Source organism: Peromyscus californicus, unplaced genomic scaffold (assembly GCF_007827085.1).
Source record: "Peromyscus californicus insignis strain IS unplaced genomic scaffold, ASM782708v3 Scaffold_6__1_contigs__length_162567912, whole genome shotgun sequence".
NCBI classification, from domain to species: domain Eukaryota; kingdom Metazoa; phylum Chordata; class Mammalia; order Rodentia; family Cricetidae; genus Peromyscus; species Peromyscus californicus.
The window spans coordinates 51,352,857-51,377,187 of NW_026294584.1; the positions used below are offsets into that span (position 1 = coordinate 51,352,857).

At 46.3% G+C, this 24,331-nt stretch overlaps 1 protein-coding gene and 1 pseudogene across 1 annotated transcript in view; one reads left to right on the plus strand and one right to left on the minus strand.

Moving 5' to 3' along the window:
* The window catches only part of Zc3hav1 (zinc finger CCCH-type containing, antiviral 1), a 52,528-nt gene extending 40,610 nt beyond the window's left edge, over positions 1–11,918 (minus strand). Inside the window, exon 1 of the mRNA XM_052720895.1 lies at positions 11,256–11,918. Coding sequence (XP_052576855.1) covers positions 11,256–11,563 — 308 coding nt within the window. The 5' untranslated portion in view covers positions 11,564–11,918. The remainder of the gene's footprint in view (positions 1–11,255) is intronic.
* Positions 11,919–19,002: 7,084 nt separating this feature from the next.
* Positions 19,003–19,420, plus strand: LOC128099168 (immediate early response 3-interacting protein 1-like; annotated as a pseudogene).
* Positions 19,421–24,331: the final 4,911 nt, after the last annotated feature.

Consider the following 24,331-nt stretch of genomic DNA (forward strand, 5'->3'; position numbering starts at 1 on the left):
TTTTGTAAATCTTGGTCTTCGTTTCAGTACACTGATCAGCCACAAAGGCGGGGCAGTTTGTACTTGCTGTCTATCTGAGGAAATACAGAAATTAACACCTATCACGTTTCCTGCCCGAGAGCTTAGCAATTACAGTAACCCCAATGTGGGCAACTAAGGCCGGATAAACTGAAACCTCAAGAGTGACGCAGGTAGAAGGAAGGAAGGTCACTGAACTCAGACCTCAAAAACAAGAGGGGGAAAAAGCCTCTAATCTGCAAAGCCCAACACAGGTAGCTCAGAAACTTACAAATGAAAACTGTGGGAGGTTTGAAGCCTTTGTTCCTCTGGAACCAGAAGGCTGAGCGCAGAATACAAGCTGAGAGAAGGTCATAAAGGATAAAGGGCAGTAGGGCGAAAACCGATTGTCAGGGTTGGCTGGGAGGAGACAGGCGCAGCTGCCGGGCTAACTGGAGCGAAGGCTGAGGCTCCCTTTCGGCTTTCCTCTCACCCTTCTGTCCTACTTCAGGAGCCCGACACTCAGCCAGGGGCTGGTGGGAGGCTCGCCCAGGGCCCCCTGGGGTTGGCGCTAGGGCCTCTCAAAGTGCTCCTCTGACCAGAATCGACAGGGAAGTTGTCAGAAATGCAACCTCTGCGTCCTATCCCAGACCTGCCATTTGATCCTTCAGCTTGGAGCATGCAAATCGTCTAGATCCGGAGGGTTTCTAGACTACCGATGAATGGCTAGGTCCCAGGCCATTTCTGAAACAGTCTGTCTGAAGGTGGGGGCTGGGACTCCCGGGTGATCCTGGAAGTAGTCATGGCTCCCGCCCCCACAGGGGACAGTGGCTCTTGCAGAAAGGGTTGATTAGAGCCTCAGGTGCCCCCAGCTCCCAGACTGAAAAAGAGCCTGTTTATCATCCTGCACGTAATTGCCTAGGACAATGCAAACATTTGCGGAGCGCTGCTGGCACCAGAGCAGATACACGAGCAAGCAATCGGCTCCGGTCACAGGAAATGGTAACTTTGAGAAAGAGGCAAAGGTGGCCATGTAGAGGCAGGAGCATCTCTCAGACCCCAAGCCTAACAATAATGACCTTTTGCCTTTGCCATTCTACCCACAAAACAAAACGCTGCTTTAACCCAGCAGTCCACACTCCCGCCAGCCGAGGAGCACGGCCTTAACAACCTAGCTTGGAAAATGGTTCTTATCCCAGGCAACACATAACCACCAACCGAGGACTGCTTTAAATGGTCTGACCCCAGCCACACCTGGAGACTGGTTTAATCTGACTGGTGTGAGGCCCCAAGAGAGTCGAATGTGTTTCCTGGGCCCATGACTTGTGGGTTGGGCTTTTCACATTCAATTCTGGGTGGGGCTCAGACTGGGTGTTTCCCTCGGTAAACACACCAGCTGCTCAACAGAAGATCACAATAAAAGAAGACCTAAGCGTCTTGGGGTTTGATGGTAACTACATTGAAATATTCTTCCCTCCTCCCTGTAACCCCTGTGTTCCCTATAACCCATGGGGTCGATAAATACGGGAATAATTGGTTCACACAGGAAACAGGAAATAGTGCACCATAATACAAGCCAGGTAGAAAAGGAACCAGGATGTGTGAGAGATGTTATCGAGACAACATTTGTCTAGAGAAGAGAAGGTCAGCAGTCAACCAACCCTAAAACTAGTAAGAGCTCGGTCTCCCATTCTCCGTGTACTTAGGATGTTCATGGTTACACAGCCAGGTCATGAGGAGGAGGGGATGGGTCACTGAATTAGTACCCCAGTGCAGTATCCCAGTAACCCCAAAATCCCCTGTAACCACAGTGCAGGCTTGTAACCCCAGAATCCCCTGTAACCCCAGCCAGCACACCTGTAACCCCAGGACACCTGTAAGCCCAGTACACCTGTAACCCAGCACACCTGTAACACCAGCACACCTGTAACCCAGCACACCTGTAACCCCAGCCAGCACACCTGTAACCCAGCACACCTGTAACCCAGCACACCTGTAACCCAGCACACCTGTAACCCAGCACACCTGTAACCCCAGCATACCTGTAACCCAGCACACCTGTAACCCAGCACACCTGTAACCCCAGCATACCTGTAACCCAGCACACCTGTAACCCAGCACACCTGTAACCCCAGCATACCTGTAACCCCAGAACCCCTGTAACCCAGCACACCTGTAACCCCAGCACACCTGTAACCCCAGCACACCTGTAACCCAGCACACCTGTAACCCAGCACACCTGTAACCCCAGCCAGCACACCTGTAACCCAGCACACCTGTAACCCAGCACACCTGTAACCCAGCACACCTGTAACCCAGCACACCTGTAACCCCAGAACCCCTGTAACCCCAGGACACCTGTAAGCCCAGTACACCTGTAACCCCAGCGCAGGCCAGTAACCCCAGCACAGGCCTATAATCCCAGCACACCTGTAACTCCAACACTCAGCAAACAGAGGCAGGAGAGTCAGAGGTTCTAGGTCGCCCCTCACTAAACAGAGTCAGAGGCCTGCCTGTTTCTTGTTGTGCCTGATATCCTGTCCCCCAGAACCTTTTCTCCTCTTCCCAGTTCCAGGCCTTGCCTAGTCCAAAGTAACTGGTAGGTGAAGGTCAGGTAGATTCCTGTTTGGAAGAACACCTTCAGGATTAGAAAGCAAATTAGAACTTTCTATTTCACGGAAAGAAAAGTTATATTTAAAAGCAGAAAGTATTAGTTGTCAAAATGCTTGTGTAGAATCCCAGTGGAGCAATGAGCTAGTGTTCAGTACTTACACATTAAAATGCTTGTCCCTGGCTGGGCAGTGGTGGCACACGCCTTTAATCCCAGCACGCGGGAGGCAGAGGCAGGTGGATCTTTGTGAGTTCGAAGCCAGCCTGGTCTACAGAATGAGTTCCAGAATGCCTAGGGCTGTTACACAGAGAAACCCTGTCTCCAAAAACAAAAACAAAAAAATGCTTGTCCCTGTTAAAGATTTTTTTTTTTGATCATTGCAAGTATTACTTATATGCAGTTTCTTAGTTTCATTTTTGCAGAACGTTGCCGACACCGAATGTCAAGTTTAATGGAAGTAAAATTAAAAAACATGAAGCAAGCTGGGCGGTGGTGGCGCACGCCTTTAATCTCAGCACTCAGGAGGCAGAGGCAGGTGGATCTCTGTGAGTCCGAGGCCAACCTGGTCTACAGAGTAAGATCCAGGACAGGCACCAAAGCTACATAGAGAAACCCTGTCTCAAAAAAAACCAAAAAACCATGAAGCAAATCCAAAATAGAACAGATTCCAAAATGATTCTTCTGGAGTGCACCCTGCTCGGCCACCAGGTTGCAGAAAATAGCCAGTGTGCCTTTAAGACCTGAGGACGTGACTCTACAGACAGAGGAACTGCCCAGGAGGGCTCCTCCCAGGTAAATACACCCAAAGCAACTATGTGTCACACGCTCAAATGAAACACTCTGCTCTGTGAAGACACACAGCCCAAGAGGAGCGAGGCAGGCCCCAGAGGCCAGCCACCGTGTGAAGCTTCGGAGAGGGAAGGCCAGAACAGGGTCAGTACCTACAGGCGGGAAGACGATGGGGTAAGAAAGAATCAGGAGTGAGGGCATTTTTCTGGGGTGATGATATGTTCTGGATTTTGATAGTGGCAGTCGTTAATATAACTATAAAACAGAACAAATAAGCCACGAATGTGCTTACTGACACAAAATTTAAAAAATGGGTTTAGCTATTAAAAACGACAACACGGGCTGGATTGATGGCTCAGCGGCTGGCTGCTGAGAGATCTGGCTGCTCTTCCAGAGGTCCTGAGTTCAATTCCCACCAACCACATGGTGGCTCACAACCGTCTATAACGAGATCTGGTGCCCTCTTCTGGCTTGCAGGCATACGTGCAAGCAGAATACTGTATACACAATAAATAAATAAATTAAAAAAAAAAAAAAAGAGTGGAGGCCAGCCTGGGCTACATGAGGCTCTCTTTACAAGATAAATAAATAAGTAAAATAAAACAAAACAAAAAGCCAGTGAGATACAATTTTACATTCCCTTCATCGGCACAAATTTCCAATGGCTTATGAGACCAGTTGACAAAGATAAAAGCAAAGAGTATTCCTATCTACTGGGAGTGTAAATATTCTCTCTCTGACCTAGAACTTGTTATGTAGACCAGGCTGATCTCAAACTCAGACCTCTGCCTGCCGCACGCTTCCCGAGTGCTGGGGTTAAAGGCATGTGCCATCACACCCAGTTCCACAAACACTCTAGAAAACAATTTAGCATCGTCATCTAATAAAACTTAAGGTAAGTTTGGAAATTCTATTATTAGTTCTATAGGGAAGATGTGCACAAAGAAACATCATCAAAATAAACAAAGATCATGATTTAGTAGCAAAACAACTAAAAACAATCTCAACTTTAATAATGAGAAAAAAGCTTTATGCCTTAATAAATCAAACAGTCCCCCTCTAAAATTTGTGGGGTCTATAACAAAGCTGTAAATGAAGGCCCATATGGAACACTTACATATAAAAGTATAATACATTTACTATGTAATATGTATATCATATAGTAAGTCAAGCTAATAATCTGTTGAATTCTTTCCTCCTTTTGTGAGAAAGATTGGTCCATAATGACCAGGATGGTCAGCTTGAATTTAGACTTCTCAAACTGCTCAGTCTCAGAGTGGAAGATAGTAGCCCTGTTTCCCAAATCCAGTCCACCAGTTCCTTCTCTCCTTAGGTTCTCCCACAGAACTGACAACCCGAGGCAGTGGATGCACAGACTGTATAAGCCATTTCCTTCCACATGTAGAAAGACCCAAGGGCCAGGCGGTGGTGGCGCACGCCTTTAATCCCAGCACTCGGGAGGCAGAGCCAGGCAGATCTCTGTGATTTTGAGGCCAACCTGGTATACAGAGCGAGATCCAGGACAGGCACCAAAACAACACAGAGAAACCTTGTCTTAAAAAAAAAAAAAAAAAAAAAAATGACCCAAGGATATGTAGACTCTAGAAATATAACTTAGAAGTCCATTGGCCCAAGGACCCCATATAGGCTTGGGGAAGGGGGTGGTATACCCTAACCCAGTCACCTGTTGGTTTGTAGATCTGGAAACAGGCAAAAGGAACGGGACCAAAGGACCAAAAACAAATATTTTTTTTTTTGAAGTGGGCATAATTCCTTGGTACCATGTGGTCTTTTAAAATTGGGTAGGGGGTGGTGGTGGCGCATGCCTTTAATCCCAGCACTCGGGAGGCAGAGCCAGGTGGATCTCTGTGAGTTGAGGCCATCGTGGTCTACAGAGCGAGATCCAGGACAGGCACCAAAGTACACAGAGAAACCCTGTTTCGAAAAAACAAACAAACATATAAATAAATTGGTTAGGGGCACAACTTGGCAAAGACCAGAACCAAGACCCATAAAACCCAGAGCTCAAGGCAAACAGAGAAAATAGAGCAGGTGAAGCATGCTGAGCGGACAAGAGCAAATGAAGCAAGAAGAGCCATTCTTTGGTGACCCTGAGAAGGTGGTTTCAAGTCCTTGTCAACACTGAAATCCATGTTGGAGTCCCTAACTTAAAAGGCACAGCATTTGCATGTAGCCTACCCACACCCTCCCATGTATCGCCCTGAGAATACTTACAATGCCTAATACAATGGAAATGCTATGTAAATACTTGCTCTGCTGGATTGTTTGGAGAACAATGCTTCAGTTTTTCCCCCTGCATATTTTCCATCAGCGGTTGGTGAATCCACAGATTCGGAGTTTGCAAACACCCTAACCCAGTCACCTGTTGGTTTGTAGATCTGGAAACAGGCAAAAAGAACGGGACCAAAGGACCAAAAACAAATATGCTGAGGCCTCTCAGGGCTCTTCATTTTGTAAGAGACAAGCAAAAATTTAACAATAGAGACAGTTAGTCATTCTATATCCCTTTTTAAATTACCTATTATTCTGTGTGTGTGCACCAGTGTGTAATGTGTATGCACGGGGGCACATGCATGCCGAAGTGTGTGTGTAGAAACCAGAGGACAATTTTGTGGATTTGATCTTCTTCTTCCATCTTTCTGTGGATTCTGGAAATTGAATTCAGGTCATCAATGTGCAAGGCAAGCATTTTACCTCATGAGTAAATGAGCCATTTCACAGGCCCCCACACTGAATACCTTAAAAAACAGGAAAGAGCTCAGAAAAAAAACACCCACATTGACAGAAACCATAGTAACAAAATGACCTTAAGACATCTGTTCCAACCAGTTCAACAGAAATCATGCCTGCAAGGAGAGTAACTTGAGTTAATGGAAGACCTCACTTCATACAGCTACTAGGCAATGGAGAAACGAAAGAGGTCACACAGATAGGGATGACTTGTCATCTCTGCCAGCTACAAGCTATGGTGGCCTTCAGTAAAAATCTAAGGGCCTCTATGCCTGTTTCATCTGATTAAGGTAAGATTTTTATTTTATCTATGAAAAATTTGCCTACATGTATGTATGTATGTGCACCCCATACATGCCTGGTGCCTGTGGAGGCCAGAACCGGGTGTCAGATCCCACAAAACCAAGGTTACAAATAGTTCTGAGCTGCCATGCTGACGCTGGAACCAGAACCCAGCAGGAGCAGAAACTCGGTTTTTAACTGCTGAGCCATCTCTCCAGCCCCAAGATAGCATTTTATAAGGTTTGGTGTGATAGTATATGCCTGTAATACTAGTACCCAAGACACTGAAGCAGGGGGATTTTCTTGAGTTTGAGCCAAGCTTGCAGGACCTAGCAAGGCTCTGCCTCATAAAACAAAACAAAACAAAGAAGAGAACCAAGTCCACATAACTGCGCTGAACTCCCTCTGTGCTCTATGGTACACACATTGCACATCTCTACACATGCGAAACAATAACAATCATGTTAGAATACTTTTTAAAAGGGAAGGACTTGCCCGCTGGCGGCTGTGGTGGTGGCATACGCCTTTAATCCCGGCACTCGGAGGCACAGGCAGCCCTGGTCTGTGGACTTGTAGTGCAGACTTCGCAGGAGCTATGATGAAGACTAATTTAGCTGTCATCTCTACTGTGCTTATTGCACAATTAGTGTCTGTCACACCTGGGACTTGAATTTCAGGTTTGGGAAGATTGTGTCAGCAAAGCAAACAGAAATATCCAAACGTGAGCACCCAAACAAGCATACACTGCCCTGCTGTCAACTAAAATGTATAGCCAGAAGCATTACAAAAGGGAACACAGGAACACCGAGACAGGAGAAGCTCTATCTATAAATAAAAGCACTACAGAGAAAGTATTACAAGACCAGCAAAAATACAAATTACACTACAACATACAAATACAGTCTATCATTGTGGGTATTAAATGGCTGGCTGACCCCATTAGCCGGTGTTTCAAGAGAGGCATTAATTTCGCCAAGTTTCAGAAGACAGAATTCTGTAGGAGTTGTAAAAAGAGAAAATACTACAAAACAAACGTGCTTTAAAAAAATAAAAAATGGCCGGGCGGTGGTGGCACACACCTGTAATCCCAGCACTCGGGAGGCAGAGGCAGGCAGATCTCTGTGAGTTCGAGGCCAGCCTGGTCTACAGAGCTAGTCCAGGACAGGCTCCAAAGCTACAGAGAAACCCTGTCTCAAAAAAAACAAAACAAAACAAACAAAAAAAAATGTTGCCTCATCTCTGAGGAGAGTCTAAGGCTGGAGAGGTAGCCTAGTGGTTGAGAGCACTGGCTGCTCTTCCAGAGGACCTGGGTTCAATTCCCAGCACCACATGGGGGCTTACAGCTGTCTGTGGCTACAGTTCCAGGGGATCTGATGCCTTCTTCCACTCTCAGAGGATACCAGGCACCAGAAAGCGGTGCATGCGCAGGCAAAACACCCATACACATAAAAAATAGACACACCTAGCCAGGTACGGTGATGCACTCTGGAATCACAGGCAGGTGGATCTTTGTCAGTTTAAGGCTAGCCCAGTCAACATAAGCAAGTTCCAAGTCATAGAGAGCTACCCAGTGAGACAAAAAAAAAAAAAAAAAAAGGAAAGGAAAGAAAAAAGAAACATACATTGCTCCCCCCATAAAAAATGATGAATACTCTGGAGAGTCTATCCAAAACTTGAACAGACAAAATAATTCCTCTATAATAAATATTTTTCAAAATACAGAAACGTGCCATTTCCAAGCCAGTCTGTGAACTTAAAATGGTTGTTTCAAACCACACAAAAACAATAACAAAATTCATAAAACTAAAAATTCTACATATGTTATGTGCAACAAGCTGAAATGACAGTTCTAAAAACATACTGGATGTGTATCAAAGTGATTGTGGATTATGTCTATATAGGTGTTTTATCCTAAAAAAACAAGTTAGACTACTAAGGCAATCAGGAGAATTTGAGTACCAAATTACATGAAAATAAAATAATTGTTGGGGGGGCTGAGGATGGGGTTGTGCTGGTAAAGGGCCTTGCTCGTGCCCGAGGCTCTGGGTTCGGCCTCCAGCACCCTGCTATGGTTGTGTACTTCCCAGCACTTAGGTGGAGGTAAGAGGATCAAAAGCTCATGGTCATCCTCGGCCTAAGAGGAGTTCTAAACCAGCCTGGACTGCAATGAGACCCCATCTCAAGGAAGGGAGAGCAGAGAAAGAAACTTTTTGTTTTGTTTCGGTTGTTCAAGACAGGTTTCTCTGTGTACCTTGGCTGTCCTAGAACTCGCTCTGTAGACCAGGCTGGCCCCAAACTCACAGAGATTCTCCTGCCTCTGCCTCCCAAGTTCTGGGACTAAAGGCGTGCGCCACCTCCGCTGCCACCGATGAGACATTTTTTTAAAAAGTGACCACTGTCCCATGAGAATACTAATAAAATATAGTTCTTATCTGTCAGAGATACTGAATACTTAGGAAGTAAATAATCACTGGGACTTGCTTTACCATAAAACACTGGAGCTGGGAGTAGAGACGAAGAGTACATGACACCAGACAGGCCATATTTTGAAAACTGTTGGATCAAAATGATGGACACAGGGAGACTCAGCAGTTTCCACTTTTTCCCTTTTTTGTTTAGTTTTGTTTTTCTAGACAGGATTTCTCTCTGTAACAGCCCTGACTGTCCTAGAACTCACTCTGTAGACCAGGCTGGCCTCATACTGAGAGATTCACCTGCCTCTGCCTCCTGAGTGCTGACATTAAAGGCGTGTGCTGCCACCACCCGGCTCCCTCTCCCTTTTTAATATGCTGAGAATGGTAGAGAAACACTGAAACTTTTAAAAACTAAAAGCCAACAGTTACTGAGGAAATTCTCAGGACAAGCAACGACCTTAAAAGAAGGAAAAAAAAAAAAAAGGCTCACAAAGCGTTCTAACCCTGTTGCTATTCAGTACAGTGCTAGAACGTTCCTTCCTTTTCTGCCTCTAACCACTTCCCTTCCTTCCTACTCAGCGATTTCTTCAGTTGCAAGCAACTTAGATGCCTCTTCTAAGCATAACTTCCTGTAACTCAGAAAGGCTTTCAAACTGTTGCATCATAACATTAAATATTTAAATAAAGGGGCACCCTGAAGCATTTCTTCAAATATTTAATGAGCTAAATGAATTCTCGTTTCAAACAATTTAAAAATATTACTCCAGCCATTTAAAACACTCCTCCTTTGTATGTTCTGATACACACATACTGGAGGTGAGTAACTGGAGTTTTTTGATAGTAAATGGATGATTTAAAAAATTTTGATGTTGACACTTTCCAAAACAGGGCAACACTCAACAATTTTTAAGAACCAACAAAGTGTGCAAAATGCTCTTCCCAGAAAAAAATAACTGAGCCAAAGTGTGGGCCTGAGGGACAGACCTGTAATCTCAGCCACTTGCAAGTACATGACAGTTAGAACCCAAGTCCAAGGGCTATGGTGCATATTAGAGGCTAGCCTGGGCAAGTTGGTCAGACTCTGGCTCAAAAAGATTTTTCAAGGCTCCAGTGGCGGAGTGCTTGCCTAGGATACAGGAGGCCCTACTAGCAATCTTTAGTACCACAACCATCACACACACACACACACACACACACACACACACACACACACACACACACACAGAGTTGGGAAAGATGATAGCCTAGAAGGCACCATTCATTACCTCTGCAACACTCAGAAGTGAGATCTGGAAGAGGAAAGCGCAGAAGGGATGAGAAATTATATAAACTGTTGAGAAGTCGGGGGTTAGGTCCGAGAGCCTGTTTGGAGGGAGTCTGGCCCATGTAAGCAGGACGATGGTTCCCCAGACGCCTTAGATGGAGACGCTGGATTCATAGCACAGGCCTCCGCAGGGGATGTGTGTTTGGAAGCTCTCTCGGGAGACAGGAGAGGGGAACCCAAGCGGGTGATCCCTCTACGGAAAAATTAGGAAGCCAGCTAAATTAAAAGACTTGATTCGAGTCTTGGAAACGCCTATATTTAGGAAGCGAAAAAGAATCAAGTAGGCACAGAAGCCTGCGAAGTTAAATCACACCGTTTCACGCAATTTGCGAGAGTGGGTCACAAGAACCGGGCCGTCACACAAACTAGGCAGGGAAGCTAGAAAGCCACTACTACTGTGGTAATCTCAAGGAGGGCCATTCTGGCATGGTGGCGCGGTCTGTCCCTAGACGAAAGAGGCAGAGAGGAACGTGGCGAGTCTAGGAGTGGAGGGCCAAGCGGGCCTTCGCGTTGCATCAGAGACACAAGCCAGTGCGCAGCACCGCTGGGGTTCTGCGGCGATCACAACAGGCCAGGGGACCAGGGTCGCAAGGAGGTAAAGATCTGCCTGCAACTTCTCCAAACTCCGGTTGGCCCAAAAGTACTTTAATTAGGATTCTAGTGGGAGATGGAAAGGGTAGAGAAGCAGCCTAATCTCTGTCAGGCAATATCACTTTGGCCCAGAGCAACAGTTCTCAACCTGGGGGTCGGACGACCCTTTCACGGGGGTCCCCTAAGACCATCGGAAAACACAGATATTTACATTACGATCCATAACAGTAGCGAAACTACAGTTATGAAGTGGCAACGAAAATAATTTTATGGTTGGGGAGTCACCACAGCATGAGGAACTGCATTAAAGGGTCGCACCCTTGGGAAGGTTGAGAACCACTAGCCTAGAGGGTCTGAGGGAGAGAGAGAGGGAAAGAGAGGTTTTGCAGGGGAGTAAGCGACATCCACCCCGCCCCGGCCTCCCCCAGGAAGCAGCCCCACGGTCCCCCCAACTCCCAGGCCGGCAGAGAACTTCCCCCACTCCCGGTGCACTCACCGCTGAGAGTGGGAATAGTGGCACCGGCCCAGCAGGTTGAGCTTGCAGAGGTGCAGGCTGTCGCAGGGTCTCTGGCAGTACTTGCGACGGCAGACGCGGGCTCGGGTGGTGGCCACCACCGACCGAATGATCCCGGCCTGGCCTCCGATCTCCAACAGCACGAAGCGATCGGGCCCCGCCGACTCCAGCAGCTCGTAGAGCTGCGCCTCGGGGAGCGCGATCTCACCCAGCAGTTCCTCCAGGGTCATGCGGCCCCCGTGGGCGCACAGGATCTTGGTGATGAAACAGCATACCCCGGGGTCGGCCATGGCGCGCTATGGCTGCCGCTGCTCTGGCCGCAGCGCGGGACACCGCTTCGCCGAGAATCGAAACTGACGGGCGGCCCCAGGGGCGGACGCGGGCGGTGCCGTTTGCGGAGCTTTCGCTTTCCAACTCCGGCAGTGGCGACGCGAGACCCCGACCTCACCCGGCGGGTCCTGGGGGTCAGATTTAAATAAAGTCAGCAGCGCGGGAGAGTGGATGGGAAGGAAGCGACGCTATGCCGGCAGGTCAGCGGGCGCGGCGACACCCACGGTTCCAGGCTAGACGTGAGAGCCCCACAGCGCGGGACTGCGAGGCTGCTACCGGGAAGAGAGGAAGTAAAGATGTTCGTGGGGCTCGGGTGGAGTTTTGATAAGCCTGAGGCGAGTGACGCATCCTGGCGGCGGGAGGGGGGGGCGGGAGGGGGGAGGCCACTGGAGGCGTCCTCGTGCTCGCCCCACCCAGCCCCGGAAAGACCCTGGTGAGCGCTTCCTCCAAGCCAGGCGATCTGCTGGTGTCGTCAATCCTCGCAACCACCCCTGGACGTGGATACTAACCGAATTTGCGCTTGAGGAAATAGCTTGAACGAACAGGTGGAGCTCGGATGACTACGAGGTTCTCAGAAGTCTTCCCCGGGCCTGACCGCGCTGCTCCACGTCTGGGAGGACTACGCAGTTTCTACGCACCTCTTAGAGAGCCGCGGTTGTTCCTCTCTCTCGTTTCTTTGCCTTCTCTTTGACCCTTTCTGGCCCTCCTAACTAAAATCGCCAATTTCGGTGCCCCAAACCAACTGCTTAGTCAATCCCTGACAGCAAGAAGCCGCAATCGGGCATGCTTAGAATATCCCGCTCCCCCGCTTGGAATAAAGATGATTTTTAAGGTAAACCCTTTAAGATACCGTAGAGACAGAAAGAAGTATTTACTAGATTTCCTTTGAGGAAAGCAAAGGCTGACGAAATTAAAGAACCATCTACATCCCCCAGGGGGCTTCCAGAAGATTCAGCTGCTCCAGGCCATTAGCATAAAAAAAAGTTCAATATATCCTTCCAGACTCTCCTATTGAGACACAAAAAAACCTTGTCTGCTCTTCCGCCCCCTCCCCTTGTTAAATTGAGACTTAAAAACTTTTATTTAGGACAGTTGTCTTTTCTTTGATTCATCTATTCTCAGCTAATGTGCAGGCTCCTAAACACTAGACCCAAACTGGAAAAAAAAAAAAAAAGTTTTTCCTCTGGCACTCAGAAATGAAATGAATCGTTAGGGCCACTGATCAGATAGGAAATAAACGTTTTTTAAAAATCAGCAGTCATGGTGCAGGAGTACAACTGTGAGCCATGTAAGCCTGAGATATTTTTGAACTCCACAAGAGGGCATGGGTGTCTGCACACACCCCCCAAAACACTAAAGTAATATCAATAGCTTGGTGTGGTGATTGCATGCCTGTAATATGAGCACTTGGGAGACTGAGCCTGGGGGATTATAGGCCAGGAGGATGGTTCAGCAGGTAAAGGTACCAGTTGCTAAAACCTAGGACTCAAATTTGACCCCCTGGGACCTCCCCACATGCAGGAAGGGAGAGTTTGCTCCTGCAAATTGTCCTCTGACCCCCACATAATCCCCCCCACACACACACTTCTCTCTCTCTCAATAAATGCAATTTAAATTTTAAAAACAAATCAGTAAGAAATAAAATTCTCCAGAAACTTGCATGAGAATCAGTCTGACTGTGGTTATTCACAGTCATCCATTCTGACTCCCTGGAACAGAGTTCTTTGGTATGAAAAGTAGCCAAACCTGGGCCCTCTGGCTACTTGTTAGCTCTTGCTTCTTGCTTCTGGAATCCTCTTTTAATCCACTTGGCCTTATTTTCTGTCTAACAGGTTTCCAGAGACCCGTTCAGTAAGATCAATGTGTTTACTGATTGTTGGATCCCTGGAGCTGGAGTTACAGACAGTTGTGAGCTGCCATGTGGGTGTTGGGAATTGAACCGGGATCCTCTTGAAGAGCAGTCAGTGCTCTTAACTGCTGAGTCATCTCTCCAGCCCCGTAAGAAAGACTTCTATGAAAATATTAAAAACAAAAACAACAAAACACCCGACCCACTATAAAACTTTTTTTTTTGTTTTTGTTTTTGTTTTTCGAAACAGGGTTTCTCTGTGTAGCTTTTTTTTTTGTTTTTGTTTTTGTTTTTCGAGACAGGGTTTCTCTGTGTAGCTTTTGCGCCTTTCCTGGTACTCGCTTTGGAGACCAGGCTGGCCTCGAACTCACAGAGATCCGCCTGCCTCTGCCTCCCGAGTGCTGGGATTAAAGGCGTGCGCCACCACCGCCCGGCCTATAAAACTTTTATTTGCACCAAGGCCCTGCTGCGTTCTTGGGACTGGAGTGACTGAAGTTCACCTTTGTCTCATTTTCTCTGCTGGCGGCGGCGGCGGCGGTCCCTTTAAGACTAGACAATTAACAACGCTGGGAGGTAGGACTCCAGCGTGGGGCTTGAGGGGGACAGGGTGGCTCAGTCACCACCACCACCAGGCTAGTGGCATATACTTTTAATCCCAGAACTCCGTAGGCAGAAACAAGCTGATCTCTGAGTTGGAGACCAGCCTTGTCTACAAAAAGAGTCCTAGGATGGCCAGGGCTACATAGACTGTCTCACAAAAAAAAAAAAAAGAACCAAGTGTGCTTCCAGTCTCTGAGTGTTAGCTCTTCCAAGGACACCCTCCTGATCCAGGTAAAGTCTGCCTTGCACAGACACTTCCGTTGGAGGAGTATTCTCTTTCTCTGAGACCCCTGGACAAACTCCTAACAGTTAAGGAATGTGAAGTAAGGCATCTTACTGGCTCAGCGCTTTGCTCTCAGAAGTGACCAATCCTGATAAGGATTACCTCAGTCATGCGGGCTAGAGAAATAGCTCAGCAGTTGAGAGCATTTGCTGCTCTTGCGGAGGACACAGGTTCGATTCCCAGCACCCTTATGGTCTCTCACAACCATGCCATCTTCTGGCCTCCACAAGCAATACAACAGGCAAACACACATAAAATAAAAATAAATTTTAAAAAAGTGACTGAAATCTCCATCCAGCTGCAACCATAAGAGACCATACTGTGCAAGCGTGAAGGACTCCTCCGGTGAGCCTCTCCGTCTTTCCTGGATCGCCTTTCATTTTCCCTTAATAAAGCTCTTTTACTCACCCCTCGTCTGAATTTCCTTACTCTTCTTGAGCATAAGATAACAAACTTAGAAGCCACTGGGTGGCTTTGGTGGCCATTGATTTTTGCAGGCACCCTAGTCTCCCAGCCCCCCCAACGTTAAGCCATCCACAGCCAAGAAAGCGCCAGCACACTCTAAGAACCTGCATCAAGGTAATCAGTGGCTACTCTCCAAAGAGATTAAGGAGATTACGGAACAAAGAGTCCTGGTTAGGGAAATGGCATAGCCCTTAAGTGTGCTTCCTGCCCTTGCAGAGGGCTAGAGTTTGATTCCCAGTTCTCACGTGGTATACATTCATACACACACACACACACACACACACACACATATACACACACATATATATGTAAAATAAGTCTTTGTAAAAAGGTTTCTTTGTAAAGGACAAAGAGTCCAGCTGGATGAGAGTACTTAGAAATGCAGATGACAACACACACACACACACACACACACACACACCCCACCCCACCCCCGCCAAAAACAAAACCAAACCAAAGTGGGACAGTGGTGACCATGCTTTTAATCCCAGCACTCAGAAGGCAGAGGCAAGAGGATCTCAGTGAGTTAGAGGCCAGCCTGATCTACCAAGTGAGTTCCAGGATAGCCAGGGCTACACAGAGAAACCCTGTCTCGAAAAACCAACACCAAACAAATCAAAATAGAACAAAACGCAACAATTCCCTTCCATTCAAGTCCTGAAAAATAGCGTGCAGGCCGGGGATGCCACTCAGATGACTTGTCTGGTATGCAGACGTCCTGAGGTCCATCCCCAGCATCTCCACTACAGCAAAGAAAGAAAGAAATAGAGCCGAGTGAAGTAGGTGTCTGAGCCATGAGTATAACTATTGCAAGACGTTGTTTTCATTCAGGAATCAGGGGAGAGTCAAGTCACAGAGTTTAAAGAGAGTCCTCACACCTGGCTTTGCAGGATGCACACTTCCCTATGGAAACCAGAGTCTTGGTTTCTTTAGTTACGACAACACGGTCCCCCTTCCCCTTGTAGTTTTGCTCATTAGTGTGTTGCTTGAGCTGTTTCCATATTATTGCTTCCCTTTCTGTGAAATGGTTTTTGTCGTGTGTGGGTTTTTTTTGTTTTTGTTTTTGTTTTTAAACTTGGGACACCAAGTTGTAAGGTGTATGTTTTTAACTGACAGTCATACCTCTGGTGAACTGTCAAGTTGAGAAAGAGTGAATTGCTAGTTTGTCTTTGTTTGTAAAATTAAATTAATCCTTGATAAGAGCTGCTTTTCTAGGGGTTAGTCCTTGACCACCATAGTTTGATGCCCTCTCCATTTTGGTTGGCCTGCCTCAGCATGGGGGCTGTTGCTCTCCATGGCTAACTGTGTAAGTGCTTATAAAGGAATAAATTGCTTTTCTATGAAAAAAAAAGAAAGAAAGAAAGAAAGAAAAGAAGGAAGAACGGATACATAATCAAGAGAACACTCTCAGTTGTGGAAAGGAGGGAAAAGGGAAACATTTAGGATTTTTTTTTTAATAGGGTCTTACTATATATAGCATTGACTAGCCTGGAACTCCCTATGTAGACCAGCCTCAAAATCACAGAGATCGCCTGCCTCTGGTTCCTGAGTACCGGGATTAAAGGTGTGCGCCACCACGCCAGACTTCATTGAGGGCATTTTTGACATAGTAGTATGCACTGTTATAGTTGAGTTTCTTGGGAGGGAGTTAGTGACCGAGTTGAAAGTACAGAAGGGACCAGATAGATGGTGGTACACGCTTCTTGTCCCAGTGGTTGGCGAGAATGAGGATGTGTACTAGAAATTAAATGCCTTTCCAGTGAGAAGTTACTCCTTACTCTTAGTGAAGGAAATGCTTTTTAGTAGTGTTTGTCCAACTGGGGCTAATGCCCAAGAAAAGCAGGCCTTGAGTAAAAGGTTGTGCTAATTTACATACACCTTAGGCATATTCATTTCTCATACACTGCCCATCCTTAATCTCTTTCACCCCGGCCCTAGGTTACACTTTGAACAATTTAAACAGAGACAGGAGAATGCAAGTCTGCCTGCTTGGGCAGACAGGAGAATATACAGCAAAGCTGTTGCTAGAATTCTTTCTTTCTTTCTTTTCTTCTGGTTTTTCAAGACAGGGTTTCTCTGTGTAACAGTCCTGGAACTCACTTGGTAGCCCAGGCTGCTTTGAACTCACCCTGCCTCTGCCTCCCAAGTGCTGGGATTAATGGCGTGCACCACCACCACCCAGCTTTCTTTCTTTCTTTCTTTCTTTCTTTCTTTTCTTTCTTTCTTTCTTTCTTTCTTTTCTTTCTTTCTTTCTTTCTTTCTTTCTTCCTTCCTTCCTTCCTTCCTTCCTTCCTTCCTTCCTTCCTTCCTTCCTTCCTTCCTTCCTTCCTTCCCAGAGTTATTTCTTAAGTACACCTGGAATGTTCTTTTCAAAGAGTTGTCACCCAGAGTCATCATGCCCACCTGGAAGAACTAAGTCTTTCCCAATAAGAACCCAGGGGACTTAGTGGCAGACTAGACTTACTGATGGCTGTGACCCTGTGCTACCTGCCTAGGCTGCTGGATGGACCTAATGGTTGCGTGTTCTGTTTCTGTTTTGTTTTTTGTTTTTGTTTGGTATGGTTTTTTGGTCAGGGATTTCTTCTTTGTTATGGGAATGGAGCCTATAGGAAAGTAAACAAATCCTGGGAAATAAATATTTCCTTTTTTTTTTTTTTTTTTTTTTTTTTTTTGAGACAGGGTTTCTTTGTGTATTCCTGGCTGTCCTGGAACTAGCTCTGTAGACCAGGCTAACCTCGAACTCACAGAGATCTGCCTGCATCTGCCTCCCGAGTGAGCGTTGTGATTTAACATTTACATTTTAGCATGCTGAATTTTACTAGTCTCCAATAAACCTGGTTTGCATTATACTTATCTTTGGGGTATTTTGGAGGCAGCATTCCCTTAACTCAATTCTACTTTGTGTGATTTAAAGTCTCCTAAGCAAATCTATTAGTAAATCCTTTATAACATCAGTTCTATGACTGAGTTTGTTTTATATCAGCAGGAGGATGGAGATTGAGGTCAGCCTGGGCTATGTAGAAAATTCTGGGACTTGGGGTTGGGGATTTAGCTCAGTGGTAGAGTGCTTACCTAGCAAGCGCTAAGGCCCTGGGTTTGGTCCTCAGCTCCGGGGGGGGGGGGGGGGGGGGGGGGGGGGGAATAAAATTAAAAAAAAAGAAAGAAAATTTTGGGACAGCATGGGCTATAGTGGGGGGAGGGAGAAGAATAAGAATAAGGGGAGGAGGAGGAAGAGGAAAGTGGGGGGGAGGCGGCAGATCCTGAGTAGAACCAGAGAACATCAACAGAAAGAACAGAATGGGTCTGAGAGAGCGCCGCCATATTTTCATGAAGACCAAATCAGGAAGAGCATGATGCTAGAGAGCAGGAATCCTGCCTCGGGCAGTGTCCTAATTGGCTTTCTGTTACTGTGACAAGCACCATGACCAGAAGCAATTTAGGGAGGATAAAGGTTACTTCATCTTTTATCTTTTAGGCCATCGTGAAGGGAAGGCAGAGCAGGAACTGAAACAGAGACGTGGAAGAATGCTGCTTTACAGGCTTACTCTCCATTCCTCACTCAACTTGCTCTTCTCATATAACCCCAGGACCTCATGGCCAGGGCAGTGCCGCCCAAGCAGCTGGGACCTCCCACATCAATCATTAATTAAAAAAAAAAAATGACCCCACAAACTTGTCCATGGGCCAATCTGATGGAAATAGTTTTTTTTTTTTTTCATTTGAAGTTCCCTCTTCCCAGATAACCCTAACTTACATCAAGTTGACCAAAAACTAGATAGCACAGATGGAACCCATGTGCCCCTACCTTGCTGGTTAAAGCTAGCGGGGAATTACAGACTTCAGTAGATGCTGGGCAGATCAAGGAGAAGCTAAAACTGCCAGCCACGTAGTTTAAATGAATTGATCCCCATAAGCTCATAGGGAGTGGTACGTTAGGAGGTGTGGCTTTTTTTTGGAATAGGTATAGCCTTGTTGGAGGAAGTGAGTAGCTGTGGGGGTGGGCTTTGAGGTTTCCTATGCTCAAGATACTGCCACTTCCTGTTGTCTTCTGATCAAGATGTAGCCAGCACCATCTGAACACCACCATGCTCTCCACCATGATGATAATGGACTGAATCTCTGAAACTGTAAGCAAGCCACCTCAATTAAATGTTTTCCTTATAAGAGTTGCTTGTCGAGTCTGAGAACTGTTGGGAGTGACCATGACCTTCACGCTGTACTCTCGGGCCGGCGGCCCTACTGTGGGTGAACACCATCACCATACCGCACAAGGAGCACTTCCTTAAGAATATTGGTTGGGCCGGGCGGTGGTGGTGCACGCCTTTAATCCCAGCACTCGGGAGGCAGAGCCAGGCGGATCTCTGTGAGTTCGAGGCCAGCCTGGGCTACCAAGTGAGTTCCAGGAAAGGCGCAAAGCTACACAGAGAAACCCTGTCTCGAAAAACAAAAAAAAAAAAAAAAAAAAAAAAAAAAAAAAAAAAAGAATATTGGTTGGGAACAGACCAGGGAATTGGCAGATTCAGAGAGGAGCCAGGACTGTGATCTGTAAGAAAAGAGATGAGAGTGTCATTGATAACAGTAAACTCAATTACTATTGTATTGCTTTTGTTATTTGGCTGAACATCATTGGGAAATCAGAGACTCAAAAGCGATACCCCAGACGTTACTATTTCCATTGTGACTGGAATATCCATGTTTTAGCAGGCTCATCTTGCAAAAATGTAAAGTTGACAATAAAACCAGTTTCTATTAAAAAAAAAAAAAAAGAGTTGCCTTGGTCATGGTGTCTCTTCACAGCAATAGAAACCCTAAGACAGGTTAGTACCAGGCACTGGGGTATTGCTGTGATAGGCCTGATTATGTTTTTGTTTGAATGAATTTGGACTTTGATACTTTGGGTTATGGAAGTAGTGGAATGCTAAGCACTGCTTAATGAGCATACTAGTAGGAATAAGGAAGACAGCAGTGCTGAGTGTGATTTCATGAACTGTGGGGGCTACCTCAAGAGATTTCAGAGGAGAAGAATTTTAATATGTTGCCTAGAGATCATTCTTGTGATATTTTGGTGAAGAATGCAGCTGCTTTTTGCCCTTGTCTGAAGAGTCTGCCTGAGGCTAAAGATTTGGATTAAATCCATTGGCAGAGGAAATCTCACAACAGCCTAGGATAGGCTTGTGTGTTATTAGTGGTAACTCCAATGAAGATTTATAATGAAAAGGAGCAACAAAATATAAAACCTGAGGAAAGGAATGGAGTTAAGTGCTGTGTTCAAGGAGATAAACAGATTAGGAAATGGACAAGATCCCACCCACCTAAATTTCCAACTTGTGAAAAGGAATTAAAGAAAAGTTTAGAGCTAGATGTGGTAGTACAGGCCTTTAATCCCAGCACTGGGAAGACAGAGTCTGGCAGATCTCTGAGTTCAAGACCAGCCTGGTCTACAGAGCCTTTCAGGACAGCTAACCTTAGGCAGTGAAGAACAGAAAGCTGATGAAGATGTAATTGAATGAGAGGGTCATGTTCCAGCCCCCGTAAGCAGCAGAACTTGGCAGGCAGCTTCGGTCACGTGGTTCTGGAGTTAAAGATAAAAGGAAGGGGTTATGGACTTTGTCTCTTCTCCCCACAAGACTAATGAAAGCCACTGAGGCCAGGTATGTGTCAGTCAGGGTGACCCTGAATGGAGGCCTAGTGGGGCAATTGCATGAAGCTGTGAAGTTGAAACCTGTATTGCCTTGGAGAACCCAAGATGTTGGAGATGCTGCCCACACATCATGCACGTCACACACAAACACACACACACACACACACACACACACACACACACACACACACACGAAAGTATCTATGGAGACCAGGAAAGGGTGTTGGATCACCTAGAGCTGGAATTTCTGGTGGTTTTGAGCCTACCAACATGGGTACTGGGAATTGAACATGGTTCCTCTGCAAGAGCAGCTAACAGTCTTAACTGCTGAGCCATGAGCCATCTCCTGAATGGACCAGTATTGGCACAAGACACTCCAAGGCTAAGTTTTCAGCCCGAAGGAGATTTATTTGCCCCAGGCAGAACACTGTATACATTATAAATAAATAAATCTTAAAAAAAAAAAAAAAAGGAAATCAAGTAATGAATGAAGGGACTCTAGCCAGCTTGAAAACATGACTCTGGCAGACCTTGCTCTTTCCCCCTATTCCCTCTGTCTTGCTAAAAACCATTAGATTACATTCCTGAAGCTAGTCACTAGGGTCTGTCCTTTATTTGGCCACTTCCTCTTCCTGAGGCTGACTACCAAGGTCCAGCCATCAGAGTATTAAAGTCCAGCAATCAAAAGCCTTCTTTGGCTCCCCTAATTAACATGCCCAGTTAAAATTAAACACCTCGCTGGGCAGTGGTGGCGCACGCCTTTAATCCCAGCACTCCTCGGGAGGCAGAGCCAGGCGAATCTCTGTGAGTTCGAGGCCAGCCTGGTCTACAGAGCGAGATCCAGGACAGGCACCAAAACCACACAGAGAAACCCTGTCTCGAAAACACCCAAAAATAATTAAATAAATAAAATAAACACCTCATCCTAACGGGTTTCCCCTTTTATTATTACCTTTATAAACCACCATTTGCCTATGGGCCACGCCTGTTTATCCAGAGACAGTCCTTTGTCTTCCCTTCCACCCCAGGACAAACACCCCTTCCCTTTCTACCTCATCCTCTATCTTTGTCTTTGTGTCTTATTCTCTGCCCTCTGTCCCTCTGGGGCAAATAAATCTCCTTTGTGCTGAGAACTTGGTCTTGAGGGTCCTGAGCCAATACCAGTTTCTTTCAGTGGATGGGATTAAAGTCTTGTACCTAACCACATTACACTTTTTTTTTTTTCTGAGACAGGGTTTCTCTGTGGAGCTTTGGTAAACCATGTAGACAGGGTGGCTTCGAACTCATTGAGATCTTGCCTGCCTCTGCTTCCTGAGTGCTGGGATTAAAGGTGTGCACCACCACTGCCCAGCTCACATTTTATATATATATATATACATTTTATCTCCAATGCCTTCAGTTCTACAAGCTTTTCTAAACGGTATGGTCCAAAATGAAGGGCTGTTTGTCTCACAGCTGGTCCTGCTCCGTAGTTCTTGTCTGTTCTTGGCCTCATGCAAAGCAACCTAATTTGTTATAGTTTGAATCTGTATGCCCCCCAAAAAACAATGTATCAAAATTCATATATCAATGTTACTTGGGGTTTGAGGGAGATAGGGTGAGATAATATCAGGGGAGAGGGACCCCCATGATGGCATTTGTAATTCCACTAGAGAGAGGTACAGAGACCTGTGTGAGCATGCTTGCTCTGTCTTGCCTTATTATGAACTGTTTGTTGTATAACAGATTCCTGAGTTTGAAACATTCCACCCTGCAGGGAAGCTTCTTCAACAGGAAGGTAAACAACACAAAATAGCTTCAGGAAGTTCCTGAAACTGACCAGATTCCATACGCTACTCTGTACCAGGGAAGGCAATAAAAGCGTTACTCTCAGACAAAACAAACTGTGAAGAAGACTGAGACCAGACACGCTGACCGAAGGAGAACCAGCCTGGAAGGGGTTTAGACCAAGTGAGTCACTTAGATAATCTTCAACCTGTTGAGGTGCCTGTAGGCTTTGCGGTGTGCTCCATGTTCCCAGCATGTCACCCATGTTGGGTGGGCTTCAGTGATACAGCTGTATTTGAGTCATGTCTGCTCCTGTGAGTAACCCCTCACCTGTATTTCTGTAAGTAACCCCAATAAAACTCATGGTTCACCAAACTGGATATTGGTGGTATCTGTACTTTGGTTGATCACAGGCTTCCTATCTGGGGTGAGTAGAACTGTGTGTAGCATCTCCTCAGGAAGAGGCTTGCTCAAGTTAGGATGTTGTTCTGATTTTTTTTTTTTTTTGTCTGTCAACTTGATAAAAGTCAGAGTTATTTAGGAAGAACAATCTCAATTGAGAAGATATCTCCATCAGATTACCTATAGGCAAATGTGTAGGGCATTTTTTTTTTTTTGATTAGTGATTGATGGAGGAGACCCCAGTCCATTGTGAGCAGTGCCGCCCTGGTCAGGTGGTCGTGGGCTGTATAAGAAAGCAAGCTGAGCGCCGGGCGGTGGTGGCGCACGCCTTTAATCCCAGCACTCAGGAGGCAGAGTCAGGCGGATCTCTGTGAGTTCGAGGCCAGCCTGGACTACCAAGTGAGTTCCAGGAAAGGCGCAAAGCTACACAGAGAAACCCTGTCTCGAAAAACCAAAAAAAAAAAAAAAAAAAAGAAAGCAAGCTGAGTGAGCCGTGGAGGGCAAGCCAGCAGGCCTAGGGAATAGCTTTCTTCCAAGACTGCTTCAGTTCCTGCCTCCATGTTCCTGTTCAAGTTCCTACTGTGGCTTCCCGCAGGGATGAACTGTGATGTGCAAGTGTAAGCAAAACAAACCCTTCTTCCCCAAGCTGTTTTTGGGCAGGGTTTTCCCACAGCCACAGAAACCTGACTAAGACAGATGCTCTTAGCTGAAGGAACTGTGTGCCAAGTAACTCTTTCTAAGTGACTTTGATCTCAGGTATTTTGTTATTGCAACAGAAGATGGACCGAGGTTGAGTCTAGAGGCAGCAGTGGTGCTGACTGATGCAGAGTTTGCGTCCTCAGTGAGAACCCAGATCCCTCACAAGTTCGACGATGCTGCTTGCTTTCCAGTGAAGAATGTGAGAAGCAGTCCTTTGCTTTGTAAGATGGACCTGAGGATGCTAAGAACCATTTCTTATTTATGTGTGTGTGCCCACATGGAGGTTAGAAGACAACTTGTAGGGGAGTCAGCTCTCTCCTTCCACCAAGTAGGTCCTGGTCAGGCTTAAAGGCAAGCCCCTTTTCTCTCTGAACCATCTCACCAGTCCAAAGATCTATCATGGTTTTTTTGTTTTTACATTTATTTGTGTGTGTGTGTGTGTGTGTGTGTGTGTGTGTGTGTGTGTGTGTGTGTGTGTGTCAGAGGATAACTTGCAGAAGTTGGTTCTCTCCTACCATGTGGGTTCCAGGCATCTAACTCAGGCTCTTAGACTGGGCAGCAAACACCTTTGCCTGTTAAACGACAGTGTATGTCCAAGTATCTCTGATTTTTTTGTTGTTGTTGTTGTTTTTGAGACAGGGTTTCTCTGTGTAACAGCCCTAGCTGTCCTAGAACTCCCAGAAATCCATCAGCTTCTGGCTCTTGAGTGCCAGATAAAAATCATGCTCCACCACACCTGACTGTATCTCTGACATTTTTAATGAAGTAGCAAGTCACTAGAAAGGATTTAGCTCCCACTCTCTTCCCCCCTCCCTCCCTCCCTCCGTCCCTCTGTTTTTCAAGACAGGGTTTCTCTGTAGTCTTGGCTGACTTGGAACTTGCTCTGTAGACCAGCCTGGCCTCAGACACAGAGATCCACCTGCCTCTGCCTCCTAAGTGCTGGGTTTAAAGGCATTCACCACCACCACCCTTAGCTCTTACTCTCAGGAACACATGTGTCCCCTGCCCCAGGAGCTCTCCCA